Source organism: Lucilia sericata, unplaced genomic scaffold, assembly GCF_015586225.1.
Source record: "Lucilia sericata isolate MDLA Ls3-8-SP2 unplaced genomic scaffold, ASM1558622v1 Contig001507F_arrow, whole genome shotgun sequence".
Taxonomy (NCBI): Eukaryota; Metazoa; Arthropoda; class Insecta; order Diptera; family Calliphoridae; genus Lucilia; species Lucilia sericata.
In genome coordinates this window covers 49,705-73,149 of record NW_023995434.1, presented here as the reverse complement: position 1 = coordinate 73,149, position 23,445 = coordinate 49,705, and the positions used below count along the sequence as shown (strand labels likewise).

General features: G+C 32.2%; 1 protein-coding gene and 1 pseudogene across 1 annotated transcript in view; one reads left to right on the top strand and one right to left on the bottom strand.

The window, feature by feature from the left end:
- Positions 1 to 23,445, bottom strand: part of LOC119611653 (dynein heavy chain 7, axonemal-like) — a gene marked incomplete at its 5' end in the record, with an annotated part of 39,415 nt that overhangs the window by 7,110 nt on the left and 8,860 nt on the right. Inside the window, 7 exon segments of the mRNA XM_037967307.1 lie at positions 4,987 to 5,016; positions 5,019 to 5,072; positions 5,075 to 5,234; positions 5,669 to 6,382; positions 6,384 to 6,437; positions 6,439 to 6,497; positions 6,500 to 7,046. Coding sequence (XP_037823235.1) covers positions 4,987 to 5,016; positions 5,019 to 5,072; positions 5,075 to 5,234; positions 5,669 to 6,382; positions 6,384 to 6,437; positions 6,439 to 6,497; positions 6,500 to 7,046 — 1,618 coding nt within the window.
- Positions 2,922 to 4,968, top strand: LOC119611654 (annotated as a pseudogene).

Below are 23,445 nucleotides of genomic sequence, written 5' to 3'. Positions count from 1 at the left end.
ATGTAGACCAATTATTACTTTTAATCCTAAAGTACTTTTTTTTAGAAACTTGTACCATTTTAAAATTTAAAATGTCCATATCTGCAGCAAAGTCTTTGTTCAATTTTAAATTATCTTTATCAAACTTCATCATTACGCCGATAATAGTGATGATGGTCGGCAGTCATCTACAGTCTTTGATAACAAGGGCCATTAAGTTGAAAAAAATAACAACAACTGCAGTAAATAAGATAATGTTAAATGAAGCTCTATAATTACCCTGATAAAAAAATATACCGCCTTGTAGCTAATGTTATTGTTGTTACTCATCATCATCAACATCATCCTGTCTGTCCCTCATCTTCGTTTTTCTTTCCTACGTAATTATAATAATCATGATTTGTATGATAATGATGAGGTTGATAGCTGATGTTACAAGCAAAAATATCCAGTCAAGTGGAAATTATGCTTAAAATATGAAAGGAAAATTTTTAAATCACAAAGAACCATTAAAAATAGATGTATGAACATAAATTCATTTAGATTAATATTAATAACAAAAACATTTTTTTTCCGTTTTATACAAAAGAATCATTTATCTTTTTTCAAATTTACTATAGCGAATCATCAGCTCAAACTTTGCCCTATTTACCGGGTGTTTCTAATCATCCTGAAGAATTGGAAAATTTAGAAATTTTTAAATTACCCACCATTTTAGCAGGAGATGGCCCTCCCGGTTTATATGAAGTGGAAGTTTTAGAAAGAGCACGCAAACGTTGGTCATTTGCTAAAGCTTTAAAAGAGAACTTTCGCAAGCAACTGCAGGAATCTAAAGAACAAGCTAAGCTGCAAAAGCATGAACATATTTTGGAAGCTTTTGAATGGGAGCACTGGATTGAGCGGGAGGAAGACATACAAGAGTGTCAAATGTTAAGATTGGAATTATTAATACGTATGTTTGATAGAAGAGAACGAGAAATGCAGACAGCTTCCCAAGCAAGAATACAAAAGAGCTGTGAGTTGATAGAAGCCAAAGAAAGGCAGCTCTTAAGAAAAATGAAATTGAGTATAATAGAGCTTTAAGACGTCTGGAGAGCAAACATAATAAACAGCCCCGAGTATGGCGTAAAGAACATATTACCCAGGAACTGGGAGATCCAAGTTCCGAATTTTATGCCCCCAAAATGCGCTATGGCGTAAATCCCAGCCGTAGACATTTTACTGCTTATAAAAAAGGTTTCAATATGCGTATGGATGATTTGGAGAAGAGAGCCGTTAAAATGGATGCTAAAAATCTAAAGTGTCCCTTTGCCAAACTCAGAGAATGGTCTAAGCCCAAAGAGGTCTTGCAGGAAGTGGAACAGAACTTTTGTTCGGAAAGCAATCTCAAAAAGTTATATGAAGTTTAAGGGTTAGTATTAAATTTCCAAAATACAAAGAATTTAGAATATTGTATTCGGCTATGATGAGTCATTTTAGATCAATTCACTAGAAATTTATTAAAATTATAGTAAATATCGAAATTCGGATTAAAATTTAAGTCACTTTCGGAAGAGTGCATTTCATAAGGTCTCGGGGTTATATCGTTTTTTTCAAATTTCATTAGTTAGTTAGTTAGTTAGTTAGTTAGTTAGTTAGTTAGTTAGTTAGTTAGTTAGTTAGTTAGTTAGTTAGTAGTTAGTTAGTTAGTTAGTTAGTTAGTTAGTTAGTTAGTTAGTTAGTTAGTTAGTTAGTTAGTTAGTTAGTTAGTTAGTTAGTTAGTTAGTTAGTTAGTTGTTAGTTAGTTAGTTAGTTAGTTAGTTTAGTTAGTTTAGTTAGTTAGTAGTAGTTAGTTAGTTAGTTAGTTAGTTAGTTAGTTGTTAGTTAGTTAGTTAGTTAGTTAGTTTAGTTAGTTAGTTAGTTAGTTATTAGTTAGTAGTATGTTAGTTAGTTAGTAGTTAGTTAGTTAGTTAGGTAGTTAGTTAGTTAGTTAGTTAGTTAGTTAGTAGTTAGTAGTTAGTTAGTTAGTTAGTAGTTAGTTAGTTAGGTAGTTAGTTAGTTAGTTAGTTAGTTAGTTGTTAGTTAGTTAGTTAGTTAGTGTAGTTAGTTAGTTAGTAGTTAGTTAGTTAGTTAGTTAGTTAGTTAGTTAGTTAGTTAGTTAGTTAGTTAGTTAGTTAGTTAGTTAGTTAGTTAGTTAGTAGTTAGTTAGTTAGTTAGTTAGTTAGTTAGTTAGTAGTTAGTTAGTTAGTTAGTTAGTTAGTTAGTTAGTTAGTAGTAGTTAGTTAGTTGTAGTTAGTTAGTTAGTTAGTTAGTTAGTTAGTTAGTTAGTTAGTTAGTTAGTTAGTTAGTTAGTTAGTTAGTTAGTAGTTAGTTAGTTAGTTAGTTAGTAGTTAGTTAGTTAGTTAGTTAGTTAGTTAGTTAGTTAGTTAGTTAGTAGTTAGTTAGTTAGTTAGTTAGTTAGTTAGTTAGTTAGTTAGTTAGTTAGTTAGTTAGTTAGTTAGTTAGTTAGTTAGTTAGTTAGTTAGTTAGTTAGTTAGTTAGTTAGTTAGTTAGTTAGTTAGTTAGTTAGTTAGTTAGTTAGTTAGTTAGTTAGTTAGTCGTTAGTTAGTTAGTTAGTTAGTTAGTTAGTAGTTAGTTAGTTAGTTAGTAGTAGTTAGTTAGTTAGTTAGTTAGTTAGTAGTTAGTTAGTTAGTTAGTTAGTTAGTTAGTTAGTTAGTTAGTTAGTTAGTTAGTTAGTTAGTTAGTTAGTTTGTTTTGAAGGAAAGTTACATCAGGTCCGAAGATAACCATAATAAAACGAAGGCCATTATCGATCACATTTACACTCTGTTAAAAGAAAATCTGGCTCATAACATTAATACTGACAGACTATTAACTGTACTACGGAGACATCCAAACAAAATATACCGCAATTTTTCTGAAATAAATTACACTTCTTCTTTCCATTTCAGAATCTCAGAGAATCCTCCCGAATGCAGAAATACACACCATTATGCTTAAAAGCGAAAGAGTCTGTTAAAACCGTAAAGCAAACAGTGGAAAATCCCCGCAAGCTTTACTAATACACATACCAAAAGACAATGATTCAACAACTAGTGCCAGCTCTTTAGCTGCAGATTCGAGATTTGCCTGGAAGGAAATGGAACATATAGAATCTATGGAAATATTACGCCGACAAAAACAAACTGAACGTCTGCACATGGAAATGGTGCAAAAGGAAATGCGTAGTGAAGAGTTAGAAAATTTAATAAGCTCGTATGAGGGCAATACAATGGTTGGCTAATGCGTTTTCTGTCCGAGGAAATGTGTCGCCTAAAGGAGCAACGAAAATTACACTTTTTCACCATGCTGGCTAAAAGAGAGCGTTGGCGTCGTGAGGCGGCCGAGGCAGGTTTAAGGCAAAAGAGAATTGCATGCGTGAGGAATATGAGAAACTCTATGAGGAATGTGAGCAAATAAATAAAGAAACAACAGATAAGTTTTTGGAATCTATAGTCGAGGTAGATATCAAAGATTATGCCGAGCAAAAAGCCGATCAGCAAGTTACAGCAATTGCCCGAGAAATGGATAAAGAAATTGCCGGTTGGCTAGAGTCCTTAAAGGAAGTTCAAAACCCTATGAACTATCATGCTCTTAGACACGCATTGAAAGATATTGTTATGCCCGATGTGGAAAAAATTATGTATCGCTTGGAACGAGATGACTGCATAGACTATATCATCAATGATGTTTTATTATGTAAAGTTTATCGTGCTTTAGAGTCTTATGATGTGTCATTTGGTATAGCCAATGAATTTGTAGATCGTCTTATAGACAATGATCTTTATCTTAACTCCCCCGATTGTAGTTCGGATTGTGAGTGCACAGATTATTGCTGTTGCTCTAGATCCCAACAAGAAGCTGCAGCTATTATAAGAAAAGTCATACGCTATGCAGTGCCCGGAAGACGTTGGCGCACCGAAGACGAACGTATAGCCTTTGAAAATGTTCGCGATTTATTGGATGATATTTTTGAAAAGGTCATACCAAAAGGTTCCATTATTTCTCTGGATATGCCAAAACCTTGCAGTTTTCATCAACATCAAGCTCACACCAATTTGGTGTGTTCAGAAAATGATATGATCATTGAAGATCTTTCCGAAGACAAAATATCTCTGGAGTGTTGTGAAGAGGTAAAAATTAAACGTTTAGGATCTTTGTGTAAATCTATGTCTGCAGAAGTTACCAAATGCTTAAAGAGTGGTGAAAGGTTATTGCTAGTAGATCCCGACCAGTTATCAGCAGATCGTTCGTTATTGAATATGGATGAATTTGAGGAACCAGAACCTCAGCCAGAGCCACGTAAAGTTCATATTGTACCCAGTACCCATTTTATTTCAAGTGATTTGAAATTTGCTAAAACTCCAATATTTGCACAAACCTCTTCGGAAGAACTTTTAGAAAGAATGCAATTAGAGCAGGAAGAAGTATGTGAGGAAGCAGTGAGGAGTGAATCTTCTCCTCTCTCCTATGAGGTTTACGAAGAGCAATCGGAGAGTTTGGAGGAAAGAGAAGATTTTGAGGAAGTGAAATTGAGGAAGAAGAAATAGAACTTGAAGAAGAACTTAAAGAGCCTTTGGAGCCACTTGATAAATCGCCAACTGTAAGTTTTATTGAAGAGCCAGAGGAGAAAGTCATAGAGGTGGATTCCATACAAGAAGAAGAAATTAAAACTATAGCGCCTTCTGGTGTACGTTTTATGGAACAGCCAGAGGAGAAAATCATAGTGGAAGAACCCATACAAGAAGATGATGCTTGGCGGTGTAATGGAAGTAGCTTTCTCCTATGATCCCACTGTTAAATATTCCGTTCCGGTGCCCTCCACTTATGACATTACGCTAAACGTTGAAAACGTTAAAAGATTCTGAGACAGACAATGAAGATAATTAGACATTTTTCGAAATATATTTTTAGTTTTTAATTAATTTTGTAATTGCTTATTTTTTCAATAAATGTTTTGAATATTTTGAATTCCCAAATTTCACTTACCTTTAATAGCTTTGCGTAATGTAACCAACTGGAACGTATTGTCGATAAGAGGACATTAAAACGTACCATTTCCTGAACTAACACCGATTCATGCTCTGATGATAACTGGTAGGATAACGATAGAGCGCTGCATCACGATCAAAATCTTTGGGTAAACGTTGCAAAATATCGGTGGCTACATTTATGACAACCTCTTCGGGTGACAAACGTTCTCCGCCGCCCTCGGCATCATCATTAGCATCGGCCCGCTGTATCCTTGTGAGAGTAATAGAGGGAAATAAATTCAGGACAAGTAGGACAGGTGGGTAGGAACATGTTTTCTGGATAACGTTTCGCTAGTGTTTCTAGGTAATAGGGTTGGGATTTTTTATATAACTGTGTGTATGTTTGTGAGTGTGTGTAAGGCCAGAAGAGAAAGCATGTAAAGAAGCATTAAAACATTAGTTAAAGCTTTATTATTAAAAGCTATAATAAACTTACCCGTTTTTCATGTAAATCCTGGGAGAGTTTAAAAATAGAAAAGGATTAAATGTTTAAAAATTTAAATTACAAACTAAGCTGAAACTTACCACACGATCCTGGAGAGCAGTGGAAATAATTAAGTAGATTATTTAACAATAACAATAAAACTTTTATAACTTGTAAGTATTGGGAGCTAAAGTAAACCAAAATTTCCACTTACCTGTGTTAATAGAGTATGACTTAACAACATATCCGTTTCCTGTTGATCCTTCATAATATCCGCATTAGCATGAAAACCAAATATGGCCGGTACAGTCTGTTGCGGTAACTCCTTGGTATAGTTGATATAATTTTCCACTTCCTTGAACACTGGTATATAATAAATCTGCTTATCATCAAAATAAAATGGCGTCTCTAGATCCAACACCTCCGGACAATAATATCTATTAAGTATAGTCTTCAAAGTACGACGATCCCAATCATCGGTAACACGGCCACCATAATTACATTCTCCCGTTAAATATCTCAAGGCATCATAGTTGACCCCCTCATATTGATCCAAAAACATTTTCAGTTGCATTAAACTTATACGCAAATCGGTTTCATTGAATTCATAGGGTATATTCCAGCCTATGGGCCCAAAGTAGCGACGCTCTTGTATAACCGCATGAAAGAAGCATAGGGAATATATGAGCTGCTTAAAGGTTTGATTTTGTTTACAAGACTCATACCACTCCGGATCTGAAATGGGATCTGACAGCATAGAACGCACCACATTGGACCTTAAACCTTTGGGTGGTTCATTGGTCATTTTTATGCCATTTTGCAATACCACAACCGGGAAATGTTCTGCCGGATAGGAAGTCAGCCATAAACGAAAATCGGGATGTGTGGAATCGGGTACCATGCCCTCACAAATCTTTTCCAGTTGAGGCCATAAAGCTTTTGGCTAAATGACAATTTTGTAAAACCACCCAATTGCCCAATTTTTACACCTTCATCTATCATTTTAACCGCTATGGGTCCCTGACCTTGGCCCAAAGATAAGAAAACAAACGATTACTGCCAAAACCCTGTTCATCAGCGAATTTCAATAAGGTAGCAGTAGGATCTGAACCAGGAGTCAATATAAATATCAGAGGTATACAGCAATGAGAATCAGCAAATGAGGCGGCCAAATCAAATTGGGGAGGTTCTACAAACTTTTCACCCATTTCCGAGGCCACAAAACCCAATATAGCAGGCACTAATTTATCGGGTCTAAAAACTCTCAGCAGCAATAATTTCTGAAACAAAGTCAAACGTTTTTGCCATGGCACAGGAATGGCCTCATTATCTTGTGGTGTGGCCGAGTCAAATAGCAATTTCCATTGCTCTATATTAGTCACCACATCTTCACGTAATCCTTTGAAATTACTCAACTCCGATAAACGGCATATTTCATTCCAACTTTGTATGCCCAACCATTTGGCTGGATTTTTGTGTGGGTTGTCCAAACCTATGCCGCCCGTTAGCAGAAACATCCATTCGGCATTATCGATTTTACCCTCTGATTTCATAAGATTTATATTCAAAATTAATGAAAATAATAGTTTATCCTAAAAGGAAATGAAGCAAAAATATTGCTATAATTTAAATGTTCTAAAAGGAAGTTAAAAAGGGAAAAAACTAAGATGTGTTAAAATACAAGCATAAACCCACTGTCCCTGTATGTTTAGCTCTATTTCTAGAGATAAAAGGCAAAGAAAAGGAAATAACGTTTTTTTACACAAAAAATTGTAAAGCCAATAGGGATTATTTTTGACTTAGTAGTGAATGATAGATAAACATTTTAAATCCCAACAGCTGTTGCCGTACTAATATACTTATGTAAAAGTATACGACGCATCCCATCTAGTTAAGACGAATGTTAAAATGGACATTATTAAATTGTATACTATATGTACGTATTTACGTTTAATAAGATGCTTAAGGTATTAATAACAAAATAGAAAGAGAAATAAAGTTTCATTGATGGTATTAAATTGTAAAATTTCTAGAAAATAAACTACAAGAAATCTGATATGGCCAATAATAGAAAGCAATAGTTTTTAGATCTTACTGCAAAGTATTCTTTTCTATTTATTATAGATTATTAAAGAATATTATTATTAGAAGATAAAGTATATTTTATACCTCACACCACTACACATCTATCCCAAAAATATGGACTTGAATTAGATGTTGAACTTAATCGCTATACTAAACCAGTTATGAGAGTTAAAGTAATTTTCTGAAGCGGACCTTATATGGTATGTAGAGTATATTATGGTCGGACATGCAGCAAACATTGCAATATAATTTCTGAATTGTGCAAAATTTTGTCACGATTGCTGAATATTTTATGACTTTTTAAACAGTATATTGAGGGACAACTTGTATGGGGGCTAGGTGAAATCATGGACCGATATTGCGCATTGTCCAAACAAACCGTAAAAATTGGGAATATTTATGCAGATGGACGGTCATGGCTACATCGCCTTAGAATTTAATACGGACCAAGAATATATGTAGACTTTTGTGGGTCTACGGCATGTACTTACTACAAACGCAATGATAAAATCAATATATCTCCCATTTTTTCTGATAGTGGGTATAATAAATGTAAAAGAAATAGCCGAGTGTGCCCGACCTTATGATATTCTTCAAGGGAGGGCTTTGTATGGACCTAGGTCCCAGGTTCTTCTAAGAAAAACTATCGATATCAATACGATAATTACGTGTGCTCGATGGATATTGATAGAAGGGTCTTAAGACATTTGAACCGATGAAATCATGAAACGATTTCAATAAAATTTATCGAGTTGTGTTTCAAATTGCTTTAAATAGTTGTCGTTTGTAAACACGTCCATGTAGGACGTTCATAGCTTTGTTGGTTAATGATCGTGGTAGTTTAAATCGCGCAAAATGTCAAGTAGAGTCGAAGGAACTCCGATTTGACAAGATCATATCACTCGTCCGTTGTATTGTATTAGACCAAACCTGAAGCAGTGAGATATCTCAGTAGGTCATTGATTCTAGATCCAGATAACTCTCCAAGGTAGGATATAGTGTAGTTGCCAAGGAATCTAAAAGTCGATTATTTTTTTCCTAGCATTGCGATTGCGTTAGTATTCATGGAAGGGAAGTTCAAGTCGATTTGCATGTCTGTGTAACACTCAATGTCTATTTATTGCTCCAAACAACTTCGATATGTCCCTTCGGTGACGGGTTGGGTTTTTATCGTAAAATCACTACACTAACTTGGCCAATTATTACACCTATTTTATTTTAAAGAAAGAATCTCAAGATATTAGTTATAATAGAAAGAAATAGAAAGAGTTCGCTGTGGAAATATTCAGATCAGATACTGTTCTTGCTAACTGTCTGCTTTACCAATAATGTCAGACAGACGACCCAACTACTAACATATTAGCAGTAAATATATTTCCAGGACTGTATTTTTTTATCTCCAATATACAAAGGGACTACCAAAATTTATATTGTTTTACTCAGCTCTAGAAAATCTTATATTCCCATCAAAACATGTGTAGTAAATTTCATATTAACATCCGAAGGTGGTCTATATATGGACTTATATTTGTTTTTATGGATAGATCCTTTTAGCATTTCCAAAATTTCCGGAAATGAGCCCTTTATGAAGCTTGCATTATTTAAGAACCGATTCCTAATGAATTTGAATGAGTGATTAATTTCATATATTATTTTATTAAGGATTGTTTAAAATGTTTTCCGGGGACTCCACCGGGGGCATGTCATCTCAATAATCTTCCCCATCTTGGTCTTATTCCAATTCCGGGGAAAAGATGTGCTACCAATACCTCTAGTTTGCCTGAACTATAAACTGGTGGAGTCAAATATATCCTCGGCCCCACAGGACAGAGTTTCGGACTTTGGTTTGTTATTGGGGAGTTTCCTTCGGGATGCACGTGGTGGCTGTGGTTTAAACACAAACTCGTGGGAAGAGAATGTTGGTTAAATACGGTAATGTATATAATTCGGAATAAGTTCGGAGCTGTTGCCGAGATAACAGATCTCGCAGAGAAGTGACTGTGAGACGAAGCGTTAAAAATTAGTTGGTCAAGTGTATATGATACGGGATGGATGTAGGCTGTGTTTGCCGGATGAATGAGAAGTGTGCTGGGTTGAATGGTGATCTTATACAAATGATACCATTAAGTTTCTGTTGCCCGGCTATGTTCAGGCTCTAAAAGTACCATTGTGAAATAAGGCCAACACGGCAGGTGTTCACGTAAAGCACTTCGACTTTTTGTATTCCGAGGACGTTTGGCAAATAGGTGAAATTGTTTACCGAAATTGCTTATAGAAATTAGTTATATTGAGAAAAGGTAATATTTATGGAAAATGTCTCATTTAAGACCTACTGAACTTTCTTATTGTCTTAGAGCCTTAGAATGTCCACGACCAATATTTCGATGTGTTGCAAAAGGAATGACAAAACTAATATACCTCCATCTCTTTTGATGATATAAAAAAAGTATACATACCTTAAGTTCTAAATTAAAAAAAGAAGAATATTTATCATATAAACCTTATAATTCCTTCAAATATTTGCTTCTCAAAAATTACAAAATTCCATGCACCCTCATCAAGTTTTCGTTAAAGAAAGAATACCACAAGAGAAATCTACATACATATGTGTTTTTTTCTCTCTGGCACAATACCATCCCAATAAATATGTACAATTAAAATTCTTTTGAAAGCTTTTTTCCATTTCATAAATCTCAAACAATAAATGAGGCAAGCAATGAATATAAAAATAGAACCCCAAAAAAAGGTAAGAAAATACACAAATGTCTTAAGTTTATCTCTTTTGTGTTCATAGCAAATTTGGGTAAAAAATGGAATGATTACATACTTCACTGCCTCCTTTTGGCTGTTGCCATTTTTCCTTTCAAAGGTAGAAAAACTTTTTTTTCTTATTAAAAACACTTATTTATACTCAAATAAATAGGATTTCTTTTCAACTATAGGAATCTGCAAATATTGGCATATTGAAGGAATGAATAATAGAATAAAATGAAAAACACCTTCGTATCTTTATAATGTCAATCATTAAGTTCTTCTTTTTAAGTTCGCTTTTATATCTTATAGATATAAATGAAAAGACATTTATCTTATTACTCGTATAATAATAAATCTCATTAATTTTCTGCTTTTTTAACACTACTACACTTCTTTTGATTTACGTAGAAAGACACTCAAATGAACCATTATATTTATTCACTGTATGTCACTTCGAGCGATACACATAGACATAGTAGTAAGTATTTATTTAAATAATTTAAGAATGAGTAAGAAGTTGGTATATTATTTCATACACTCTAGGTTAATTGATTGAAGAGAAGTGTTTAAGATTAAACAGAACAAAATTTTTAAATTAATGTTAGCAGAACCATAAATGACCTATAATCGGTAATCAGTTTTAGTTCTCATGTTCTATTCTTGTTTTAACACATAGAAACATTGGTCATAGACCCACAGAGATATAGATATTTTTGGTCCTTATTACATTCTAACATGATTTAGCCATGTCCGTTTGTATGTTGAAAGCACTATACGGTCCGAACAAAAAGAAGTAGGGAATTCAAATTTTGAAATATTCCCTATAGGCAAGATTTATTTGGTATTGAATATAGGCAATATCGGTACACGTTTCCATAGAGCCGCCATACAGGTGGCCCCTTTCATTCATAGTTATATAGTTAGTTTTAAAGGAGAATGTATATACATCAAATCCGAATGCGTGGAAATCGAACCCACCACCTCCGGTCTACCAGACTAGAACACTAACCACTAACCTACCGGAGGCCACATTCATAACTGTTCTAAAATTAATGTATAGCAATGAAATTCGGCATAACCAGTTTTATACAAACCAAAATCTCTTTACCAATCTTTGTGGGGATCGATCTATAATCGACTCCACCCCCACATATAAGGTTCCCTTCAGAAAATGGCTCCAACACTCATTACTAGCTTAAAAATTAAAGTACAGATAATAAATTCGATAAAAACTTGTTTTATAAGAACCGAAATCTCTCCTACAAGTTTTATGACGATCGGTCCATAATTGACACTACATCCTATAAAAGGTCCCCTTCTGAAAATAACTTTAACGTGCATTACTGGCTTAAAACTATGAGAACAGCTATACAATTCAGCTATGAATAGGAAGAAAATTCCTCTACAAATATCTCTAAGAAGCTTTATGAAGATCGGTTCATAAATGACCCATTCTCCTATATAAGATCCCTTCAGAAAATGTCTTTAACACTCATTACTGGCTTAGAACTATGAGTACAGCAATGAAATTGCTGTATTATTAAACAAGTTTAATACGAACGAAGATCTCTCTACCAAATATTATAAGGATCGGTTCACAATTGACCCAACCCCTCATATAAGGTCCCCATAAGAAAATTACTTTAACACTTATTACTGACTTAAAAATACGAGAGACGAGCGATACGTGCGACACAAATAAGTTTAATATGAACTTAAATCTCTCCAATAATTTTAGATCCTGCTCCTCATATAAGGACCCCATCAGAACTAAAAATACAAATACAGCGATTAAATTCGACATAAAGTAGTTTCATAGTAACTGACAACTTTCTACAGAATTTCATGAGAATCGATTAACAACTGACTTTACTCCCGACTTAGAAATTCGAATATAGCGATTAAAATTGACATAAACAAGTTATATATAAACAGAAACCTATTTATAACATTTTGCGATTATCGGTCCATAACACAGGCTGACAAATTTTTATCCCAGTGACAAAAGTATACTTTTCTAAAGGATTGAGCCGTACTGTATCCGAATAAGACCTCAGATTTTTTCCATTACATTTGGGATTTGAGATATCGTGTCCTACAGTTTGAAAGGACCTTTTTGAGATGTTATAGCAGCGCGAAGACAACTTTACTTATAAAATGTTGTATGTCTTCAGAAAGTCCAATCAATTAACTGACATATCTTCACTCTTCTTCACCTCAAGCTTGATACAACAATACATTGACAAAAACTGTATTTTTAATTTTTCCTATAAAAATGCTTCTTGAATTTTTAAAAATCTGCTGTAGTTTCTGAGATATCATCCGTTAAAATTGACGGACGGACAGACATCGTTAAGTCGGATCAAAATGTGAATTAGAGTCGATTAGAGCATCGTTAGATAGGTGTGGATATAAACGTGATATAAACTTGACATAATGGTCTTTCAGATGGCATATAACATTTTATAAATAAAAATGTCCTGGCGCTACTATAACGTCTCAAAAAGAGCCAAAAATGGAGTTTTTGACCCTAACCCCTTGAGCTCTACTCTAAACATTTCTTTTAAATGTGTCTTTTATTAAATCCTGCTGACTGTAATTTCTTTGCAGATGAAACGATATAAAATTGATGAGATGAACGAGAAAATAGGAAACAAAACTTAATTTATACTTCAAGTCTGTACTATAATTTTTCTTTCCTTTCTATCTGTACCCTAATGGGTTAAAAATATTGATTTTATTTTTGGGTCTGGGATTTTCTTTTCATTTGCAATTTAAAATATTTGTTCCTTTTATTTTCGGTTTGTGGCATCATATGTGTGTATTTTCATTTTTTCTCTTTTTCTTATTTAAACGCGTGAATGCGTTATATTGAGTTGTGTCAAATTAACTTTATTTGCCAAATGAAAAGTAATATAAAGAGACATGATATTTTCATGTGTATGAAAATTTTTCTGAATTAATTTTCGGGTATATAAAGGGAAGTAGAAAAGAAACTTTAAATTCAAGTAAAATTTTAAGAATATTTTTCAGATAAACAAAAATGTTAGAAAGTATTTCAGAAGACGGCTCATAATATGGAATTGTGCTCATTATAGATCGATCCTATCGGTCTTAGATCAGTTATGGACCATTTAAAAGAGTGATTTATTTCTTACAAGAAATCTTTCATAATCCAGAAATCGAGAACATACATATACCCATTAATTGCATTTTGAACAAATTTATGATCCTTTAAATATTTTGCTCTTTATCCCTTTAACAAACTAATTCATCAAGTTAGTTACTTATACACCCATAAAACTTATTTCTAACAAATATATTCAAAAATTTCCTCCACGAATGAGTTATTTAAATCAGTCATAGACATATAGCGTTCCAAAATAAAAAAAAAATATACAAACTTTTCATCTGTATGTATTTATGTACTAGTGACTACAAAATAACTTAAAACTTGCAACATTTTCATTTTGTATAGTCGCAATGTTTCCATTAAAACCACTTATATACCAAAGTAACCGTTAACATCATTTGCTGCAATTAAGACTTTAAAGTGCATAAAATGGCGCACATCCGTTTTTAAACGCCCATACTAATGTGAAAATGGAGAGAAGATGAATAAATACACAACAGCAACAAAACAAAACAAAAAAGTTAAATAAAACACAACGAACAAAAACAGAAAAGATACAAAATAAAACTACACATCATGCTCCTGAAGTATGGAGTTAAACACTAACACATCATTACTAATGGTACTGGAAACTAACGCACAATGGGACGAAAGTTTCATATTATGCATTCTGACAAAACCTCTGAAATGTTGACAATATGATCATGTCCGATTTATGTTTCTGGTTCTGTTCCCACTGTGCATTGAACTAAATCATATAACAGTATATTTGCATATATTGTGAAGTGAATGTATTCCATTTGTGTGTATTTATGTATTAGAATAAAAACCACACCATTTATAATTGTATTTCAGAAATTTCATATGAAGTATATTTCAGAAATGAAAAAGTACCAAAAAGTTAGCTTTTATAGACTTTGTTCCATTTTATAGGATATTCAAAAGGTGCACTTTAAACAAACACCATAGAAATTTTCATCTCATAGTTTTTCATTCACACTGGATCCTTTATATTAAATGTCAGGGACCTAAGTTAAATGTAATATTTCAGAAATATGTAGAAAGAACGAAAAAGTACCAGCGAATTGATTCACTCAGAGACCTGCAATTTAAAATTGATGTTTCTAAGTTCAATATTGGAAGATATACATATATACAAAAAGTAACATTTGAGGAACGGACAAGTTCCAAATAGTTTTCTCTCATAGCATTTTTATAGTTCTCTCTCATAAATATTAGTTAGTTAGTTAGTTAGTTAGGTAGGTAGTTAGTTAGTTAGTTAGTTAGTAGTTAGTTAGTTAGTTAGTTAGTTAGTAGTTAGTTAGTTAGTAGTTAGTTAGTTAGTTAGTTAGTAGTTAGTTAGTTAGTTAGTTAGTTAGTAGTTAGTTAGTTAGTAGTTAGTAGTTAGTTAGTTAGTAGTTAGTTAGTTAGTTAGTTAGTAGTTAGTTAGTTAGTTAGTAGTTAGTTAGTTAGTTAGTTAGTTAGTTAGTTAGTTAGTTAGTTAGTTAGTTAGTTAGTAGTTAGTTAGTTAGTTAGTTAGTTAGTTAGTTAGTTAGTAGTTAGTTAGTTAGTTAGTTAGTTAGTTAGTTAGTTAGTTAGTTAGTGTAGTTAGTAGTTAGTTAGTTAGTTAGTTAGTTAGTTAGTTAGTTAGTTAGTTAGTTAGTTAGTTAGTTAGTTAGTAGTTAGTAGTTAGTTAGTTAGTTAGTTAGTTAGTAGTTAGTTAGTTAGTTAGTTAGTTAGTTAGTTAGTTAGTTAGTTAGTTTAGTTAGTTAGTTAGTTAGTTCGTTAGGTAGTTAGTTAGTTAGTAGTAGGTTAGTTAGTTAGTTAGTTAGTTAGTTAGTAGTTAGTTAGTAGTTAGTTAGTTAGTTAGTTAGTTAGTTAGTTAGTTAGTTAGTTAGTTAGTTAGTTAGTTAGTTAGTTAGTTTAGGTAGTTAGTTAGTTAGTTAGTTTAGTAGTTAGTTAGTTAGTTAGTTAGTTAGTTAGTTAGTTAGTTAGTTAGTTAGTTAGTAGTTAGTTAGTTAGTTTAGTTAGTTAGTTAGTTAGTTAGTTAGTTAGTTAGTTAGTTAGTAGTTAGTTAGTTAGTTAGTTAGTTAGTTTAGTTAGTTAGTTAGTTAGTTAGAGTTAGTTAGTTAGTTAGTTAGGTAGTTAGTTAGTTAGTTAGTTAGTTAGTAGTTAGTTAGTTAGTTAGTTAGTTAGTTAGTTAGTTAGTTAGTTCGTTAGTTAGTTAGTTAGTTAGTTAGTTAGTTAGTTAGTTAGTTAGTTAGTTAGTTAGTTAGTTAGTTAGTTAGTTAGTTAGTTAGTTAGTTAGTTAGTTAGTTAGTTAGTTAGTTAGTTAGTAGTTAGTTAGTTAGTTAGTTTAGTTAGTTAGTTAGTTAGTTAGTTAGTTAGTTAGTTAGTTAGTTAGTTAGTTAGTTAGTTAGTTAGTTAGTTAGTTAGTTAGTTAGTTAGTTAGTTAGTTAGTTAGTTAGTTAGTTAGTTAGTTAGTAGTTAGTTAGTTAGTAGTAGTTAGTTAGTAGTTAGTTAGTTAGTTAGTTAGTTAGTTAGTTAGTTAGTTAGTAGTTAGTTAGTTAGTTAGTTAGTTAGTTAGTTAGTTAGTTAGTTAGTTAGTTAGTTAGTTAGTTAGTTAGTTAGTTAGTTAGTTAGTTAGTTAGTAGTTAGTTAGTTAGTTAGTTAGTTAGTTAGTTAGTTAGTTAGTAGTTAGTTAGTTAGTTAGTTAGTTAGTTAGTTAGTTAGTTAGTTAGTTAGTTAGTTAGTAGTTAGTTAGTAGTTAGTTAGTTAGTTAGTTAGTTAGTTAGTTAGTTAGTTAGTTAGTTAGTAGTTAGTTAGTTAGTTAGTTAGTTAGTTAGTTAGTTAGTTAGTTAGTTTAGTTAGTTAGTTAGTTAGTTAGTTAGCTAGTTAGTTAGTTAGTTAGTTAGTTAGTTAGTTAGTTAGTTAGTTAGTCTAGTTAGTTAGTTAGTTAGTTAGTTAGTTAGTTAGTTAGTTAGTTAGTTAGTTAGTTAGTTAGTTAGTTAGTTAGTTAGTTAGTTAGTTAGTTAGTTAGTAGTTAGTTAGTTAGTTAGTTAGTAGTTAGTTAGTTAGTTAGTTAGTTTAGTTAGTAGTTAGTTAGTTAGTTAGTTAGTTAGTTAGTTAGTAGTTAGTTAGTTAGTTAGTTAGTTAGTTAGTTAGTTAGTTAGTTAGTTAGTTAGTCTAGTTAGTTAGTTAGTTAGTTAGTTAGTAGTTAGTTAGTTAGTTAGTTAGTTAGTTAGTTAGTTAGTTAGTTAGTTAGTTAGTTAGTTAGTTAGTTAGTTAGTTAGTTAGTTAGTTAGTTAGTTAGTTAGTTAGTAGTTAGTTAGTAGTTAGTTAGTTAGTTAGTTAGTAGTTAGTTAGTTAGTTAGTTAGTTAGTTAGTTAGTTAGTAGTTAGTTAGTTAGTTAGTTAGTTAGTTAGTTAGTTAGTTAGTTAGTTAGTTAGTTAGTTAGTTAGTAGTTAGTTAGTTAGTTAGTTAGTTAGTTAGTTAGTTAGTTAGTTAGTTAGTTAGTTAGTTAGTAGTTAGTTAGTAGTTAGTTAGTAGTTAGTTAGTTAGTAGTTAGTTAGTTAGTTAGTTAGTTAGTTAGTTAGTTAGTTAGTTAGTTAGTTAGTTAGTTAGTTAGTTAGTTAGTTAGTTAGTTAGTTAGTTAGTTAGTAGTAGTAGTTAGTAGTTAGTTAGTAGTTAGTTAGTTAGTAGTAGTTAGTTAGTTAGTTAGTTAGTTAGTTAGTTAGTTAGTTAGTTAGTTAGTTAGTTAGTTAGTTAGTTAGTTAGTTAGTAGTTAGTTAGTTAGTTAGTTAGTTAGTAGTTAGTTAGTTAGTTAGTTAGTTAGTTAGTAGTTAGTTAGTTAGTTAGTTAGTTAGTAGTTAGTTAGTTAGTTAGTTAGTTAGTTAGTTAGTTAGTTAGTTAGTTAGTTAGTTAGTTAGTTAGTTAGTTAGTTAGTTAGTTAGTTAGTTAGTTAGTTAGTTAGTTAGTTAGTAGTTAGTAAAATTGCAAATTGTGTTAGAAATAACTTTGTCCATCATTTACCACATTGACATAACACAAATGTGTTTTAAACATATCTGTATACGCCAGGATGTTGGTTGTTTCGTTACTGTTACTGCAGAAACAGTTCTCTGCTGCTTCAATTCCTGGTATTACAGTTGGAATATAATGTGCCAGCTGGGTATGAAATAAACATTTTTCAAATGAACCAATGTGTTTGACTGTCAAAGCCACGTTAATATTTTGGTACAAACAGCATTTGTCTGAATTCATTCAATATACAATTTGTCCATGTTTGGTTTCATGGAAAGTTTGTTTATTTTCAGTGAACTCTTGAAATATATGAAGAGTGCTTCTTTGGCGTTTATACAATTTGAATTTCTTTAACGAAATCGTAATGTGTAAATTAATTAATTTATATGCGGAGTAATACATTTAGAGAAAAGAGGACCTAACACAGTACTAGTTATGAGTAACGATCGATTTCGGCAGGCACGATATGAAGAGCCGTTCTAATAAGTTAACATTTTCAAAAAATATTCTCTTCTGTTTGGTATAGAAATTTAAAAATATCGTCCACGAATTCACTCCAATCCCTATACAAATGCCCCTAGGAATACAAAAGATTTAACTTCTATACTTCTTCTTCTCCTTTTCAGATTTATTTGTGAAGGTCATTCAAAAGTCTTTTCAGATTTAAGCACTTCAGATATTTGTTTTTATTACATACATATTTTGCTGACATTGATGAAAATTGAATTTTGTTTTAAATTTTTATGCAACAATACACGCAGCATGAAAGTGATTGCTTTTTGTATTTTAAAGAAAAATAGAAATATTCCACAGAAAAATAATTCCTTTTAAAAGTTTGTATGTATTAACATTTCAACACGAGCGAAAATGTTATTGACTGATTTGACCGAAAAATACAGTTTATATAAAACAGAAGCTGTGGCAGCTGTTTTTTTAACATTATTTTCAACAATTAGATTTCGTTAGAAAAGTACTTTTCATGCACATCTTAATTAAATTGCAGTGAAATGGTAAAAACTATAAATTTATATGAAAAAAACTTGATCTGTATATTAAGAGCATTTCAAATAGAAATAACAAATTTCACGAAAATTCCATTATTTTTTTCTCTCCACACAAAGAAAACTATCATTAATATCAATTCAATGTTAATTAACTTCATTTAAATGAAAAAACGAAAAAGTATTCATTCATGTTCTATAATCTCTTTAACTCCTTTTTTCCCTAAACGCTACACGTTACGAATACTAATGAAAACTAAAACAAGTAAGAGTTTATATTCAGCTGTGCCGAATCTTATATACCCACCATCAAATCATTGCCGAAAAGGAATGCTTCTCTATAAATAAACTTTAATATTTAAGAATCGATGCTTTTGTTATTTTCGAAAAAATTTTTTAATTTATTAGATCTCTGTTAAATTTTACTATCATAATTCGATATAAATACGAACATCAGGGTAATATTTGGAAGAAGGCCTGTAATGAGGGCTTAAATATGGACCGTGCTCTTCGGAATTAAAAATATTAATTTTTAAAAATGAGCGTTAAAGTTATTTTCTGATGTGGACCTTATATGAAGAGAAACTTAAATGGCCGGTAGGAACTGTTTTCGACTGATCCTAATCGAAGTCGGTTGGAAAGTTTCAATTCCCATAAAACTTGTTTGTGTCGAATTTCATAGATCTACTCGTATTTTTAAGCCAGTAATGACCATTAAAATCATTTTCTGAATGGGAAATATGTCAATTATGGCGCGTTTTTCGTACAATTTTGCGGTACGATTTTCTTTTATACAAACTTTTGTATGTCTAATATGATCGCTGTACTACATTTTTTAAACCAGTAATGAGCGTTAAAGTTATTTTCTGAAGTGAACTTTATATGGGGGGTAGGGTCAAATATGGCACTAACCTCGTGGAATTTTGTAGTATGATTTTGGCTCATACAAAACTTGTTTATGTCGAATTTTATAGCTGTACTCGTACTTTTAAGCCAGTAATAAGCTTTAAATTAATTTTCTGAAGGGGACCTTATATGGGGAGTAGGGTCTAAGGGTAAAAGTTGGTAGAAAGATTCTAGTTTGTATAAGACTTGTTTTGGGTATTTTTATCCAATTATGACTGTTAAACTTGTTTTACGGGAGGGCCACTTGTATGGGGGCTATGCGAAAACGTGGACCAATATTACCCATTTTCAATACCAAACAACTTGCATCAATAGACTTGACTATAGACTAGACTATAGACTAGATTATAGACTAGACTATAGACTATACTATAGACTAGACTAGACTAGACTATAGACTAGACTATAGACTAAACTATAGACTAGACTATAGACTAGACTATAGACTAGACTATAGACTAGACTATAGACTAGACTATAGACTAGACTATAGACTAGACTATAGACTAGACTATAGACTAGACTATAGATAGACTAGACTAGACTATAGACTAGACTATAGACTAGACTATAGACTAGACTAGACTAGACATAGACTAGACTATAGACTAGACTATAGACTAGACTATAGACTAGACTATAGACTAGACTATAGACTAGACTATAGACTAGACTATAGACTAGACTATAGACTAGACTATAGACTAGACTATAGACTAGACTAGATATAGACTAGACTATAGACTAGACTATAGACTAGACTATAGACTAGACTATAGACTAGACTATAGACTAGACTATAGACTAGACTATAGACTAGACTATAGACTAGACTATAGACTAGACTATAGACTAGACTATAGATAGACTATAGACTAGACTATAGACTAGACTATAGACTAGACTATAGACTAGACTATAGACTAGACTATAGACTAGACTATAGACTAGACTATAGACTAGACTATAGACTAGACTATAGACTAGACTATAGACTAGACTATAGACTAGACTATAGACTAGACTATAGACTAGACTATAGACTAGACTATAGACTAGACTATAGACTAGACTATAGACTAGACTATAGACTAGACTATAGACTAGACTATAGACTAGACTATAGACTAGACTATAGACTAGACTATAGACTAGACTATAGACTAGACTATAGACTAGACTATAGACTAGACTATAGACTAGACTATAGACTAGACTATAGACTAGACTATAGACTAGACTATAGACTAGACTATAGACTAGACTATAGACTAGACTATAGACTAGACTATAGACTAGACTATAGACTAGACTATAGACTAGACTATAGACTAGACTATAGACTAGACTATAGACTAGACTATAGACTAGACTATAGACTAGACTATAGACTAGACTATAGACTAGACTATAGACTAGACTATAGACTAGACTATAGACTAGACTATAGACTAGACTATAGACTAGACTATAGACTAGACTATAGACTAGACTATAGACTAGACTATAGACTAGACTATAGACTAGACTATAGACTAGACTATAGACTAGACTATAGACTAGACTATAGACTAGACTATAGACTAGACTATAGACTAGACTATAGACTAGACTATAGACTAGACTATAGACTAGACTATAGACTAGACTATAGACTAGACTATAGACTAGACTATAGACTAGACTATAGACTAGACTATAGACTAGACTATAGACTAGACTATAGACTAGACTATAGACTAGACTATAGACTAGACTATAGACTAGACTATAGACTAGACTATAGACTAGACTAGACTAGACTATAGACTAGACTATAGACTAGACTATAGACTAGACTATAGACTAGACTATAGACTAGACTATAGACTAGACTATAGACTAGACTATAGACTAGACTATAGACTAGACTATAGACTAGACTATAGACTAGACTATAGACTAGACTATAGACTAGACTATAGACTAGACTATAGACTAGACTATAGACTAGACTATAGACTAGACTATAGACTAGACTATAGACTAGACTATAGACTAGACTATAGACTAGACTATAGACTAGACTATAGACTAGACTATAGACTAGACTATAGACTAGACTATAGACTAGACTATAGACTAGACTATAGACTAGACTATAGACTAGACTATAGACTAGACTATAGACTAGACTATAGACTAGACTATAGACTAGACTATAGACTAGACTATAGACTAGACTATAGACTAGACTATAGACTAGACTATAGACTAGACTATAGACTAGACTATAGACTAGACTATAGACTAGACTATAGACTAGACTATAGACTAGACTATAGACTAGACTATAGACTAGACTATAGACTAGACTATAGACTAGACTATAGACTAGACTATAGACTAGACTATAGACTAGACTATAGACTAGACTATAGACTAGACTATAGACTAGACTATAGACTAGACTATAGACTAGACTATAGACTAGACTATAGACTAGACTATAGACTAGACTATAGACTAGACTATAGACTAGACTATAGACTAGACTATAGACTAGACTATAGACTAGACTATAGACTAGACTATAGACTAGACTATAGACTAGACTATAGACTAGACTATAGACTAGACTATAGACTAGACTATAGACTAGACTATAGACTAGACTATAGACTAGACTATAGACTAGACTATAGACTAGACTATAGACTAGACTATAGACTAGACTATAGACTAGACTATAGACTAGACTATAGACTAGACTATAGACTAGACTAAGACTAGACTATAGACTAGACTATAGACTAGACTATAGACTAGACTATAGATAGACTATAGACTAGACTATAGACTAGACTATAGACTAGACTATAGACTAGATAGACTAGACTATAGACTAGACTATAGACTAGACTATAGACTAGACTATAGACTAGACTATAGACTAGACTATAGACTAGACTATAGACTAGACTATAGACTAGACTATAGACTAGACTATAGACTAGACTATAGACTAGACTATAGACTAGACTATAGACTAGACTATAGACTAGACTATAGACTAGACTATAGACTAGACTATAGACTAGACTATAGACTAGACTATAGACTAGACTATAGACTAGACTATAGACTAGACTATAGACTAGACTATAGACTAGACTATAGACTAGACTATAGACTAGACTATAGACTAGACTATAGACTAGACTATAGACTAGACTATAGACTAGACTATAGACTAGACTATAGACTAGACTATAGACTAGACTATAGACTAGACTATAGACTAGACTATAGACTAGACTATAGACTAGACTATAGACTAGACTATAGACTAGACTATAGACTAGACTATAGACTAGACTATAGACTAGACTATAGACTAGACTATAGACTAGACTATAGACTAGACTATAGACTAGACTATAGACTAGACTATAGACTAGACTATAGACTAGACTATAGACTAGACTATAGACTAGACTATAGACTAGACTATAGACTAGACTATAGACTAGACTATAGACTAGACTATAGACTAGACTATAGACTAGACTATAGACTAGACTATAGACTAGACTATAGACTAGACTATAGACTAGACTATAGACTAGACTATAGACTAGACTATAGACTAGACTATAGACTAGACTATAGACTAGACTATAGACTAGACTATAGACTAGACTATAGACTAGACTATAGACTAGACTATAGACTAGACTATAGACTAGACTATAGACTAGACTATAGACTAGACTATAGACTAGACTAGACTAGACTATAGACTAGACTATAGACTAGACTATAGACTAGACTATAGACTAGACTATAGACTAGACTATAGACTAGACTATAGACTAGACTATAGACTAGACTATAGACTAGACTATAGACTAGACTATAGACTAGACTATAGACTAGACTATAGACTAGACTATAGACTAGACTATAGACTAGACTATAGACTAGACTATAGACTAGACTATAGACTAGACTATAGACTAGACTATAGACTAGACTATAGACTAGACTATAGACTAGACTATAGACTAGACTATAGACTATAGACTAGACTATAGACTAGACTATAGA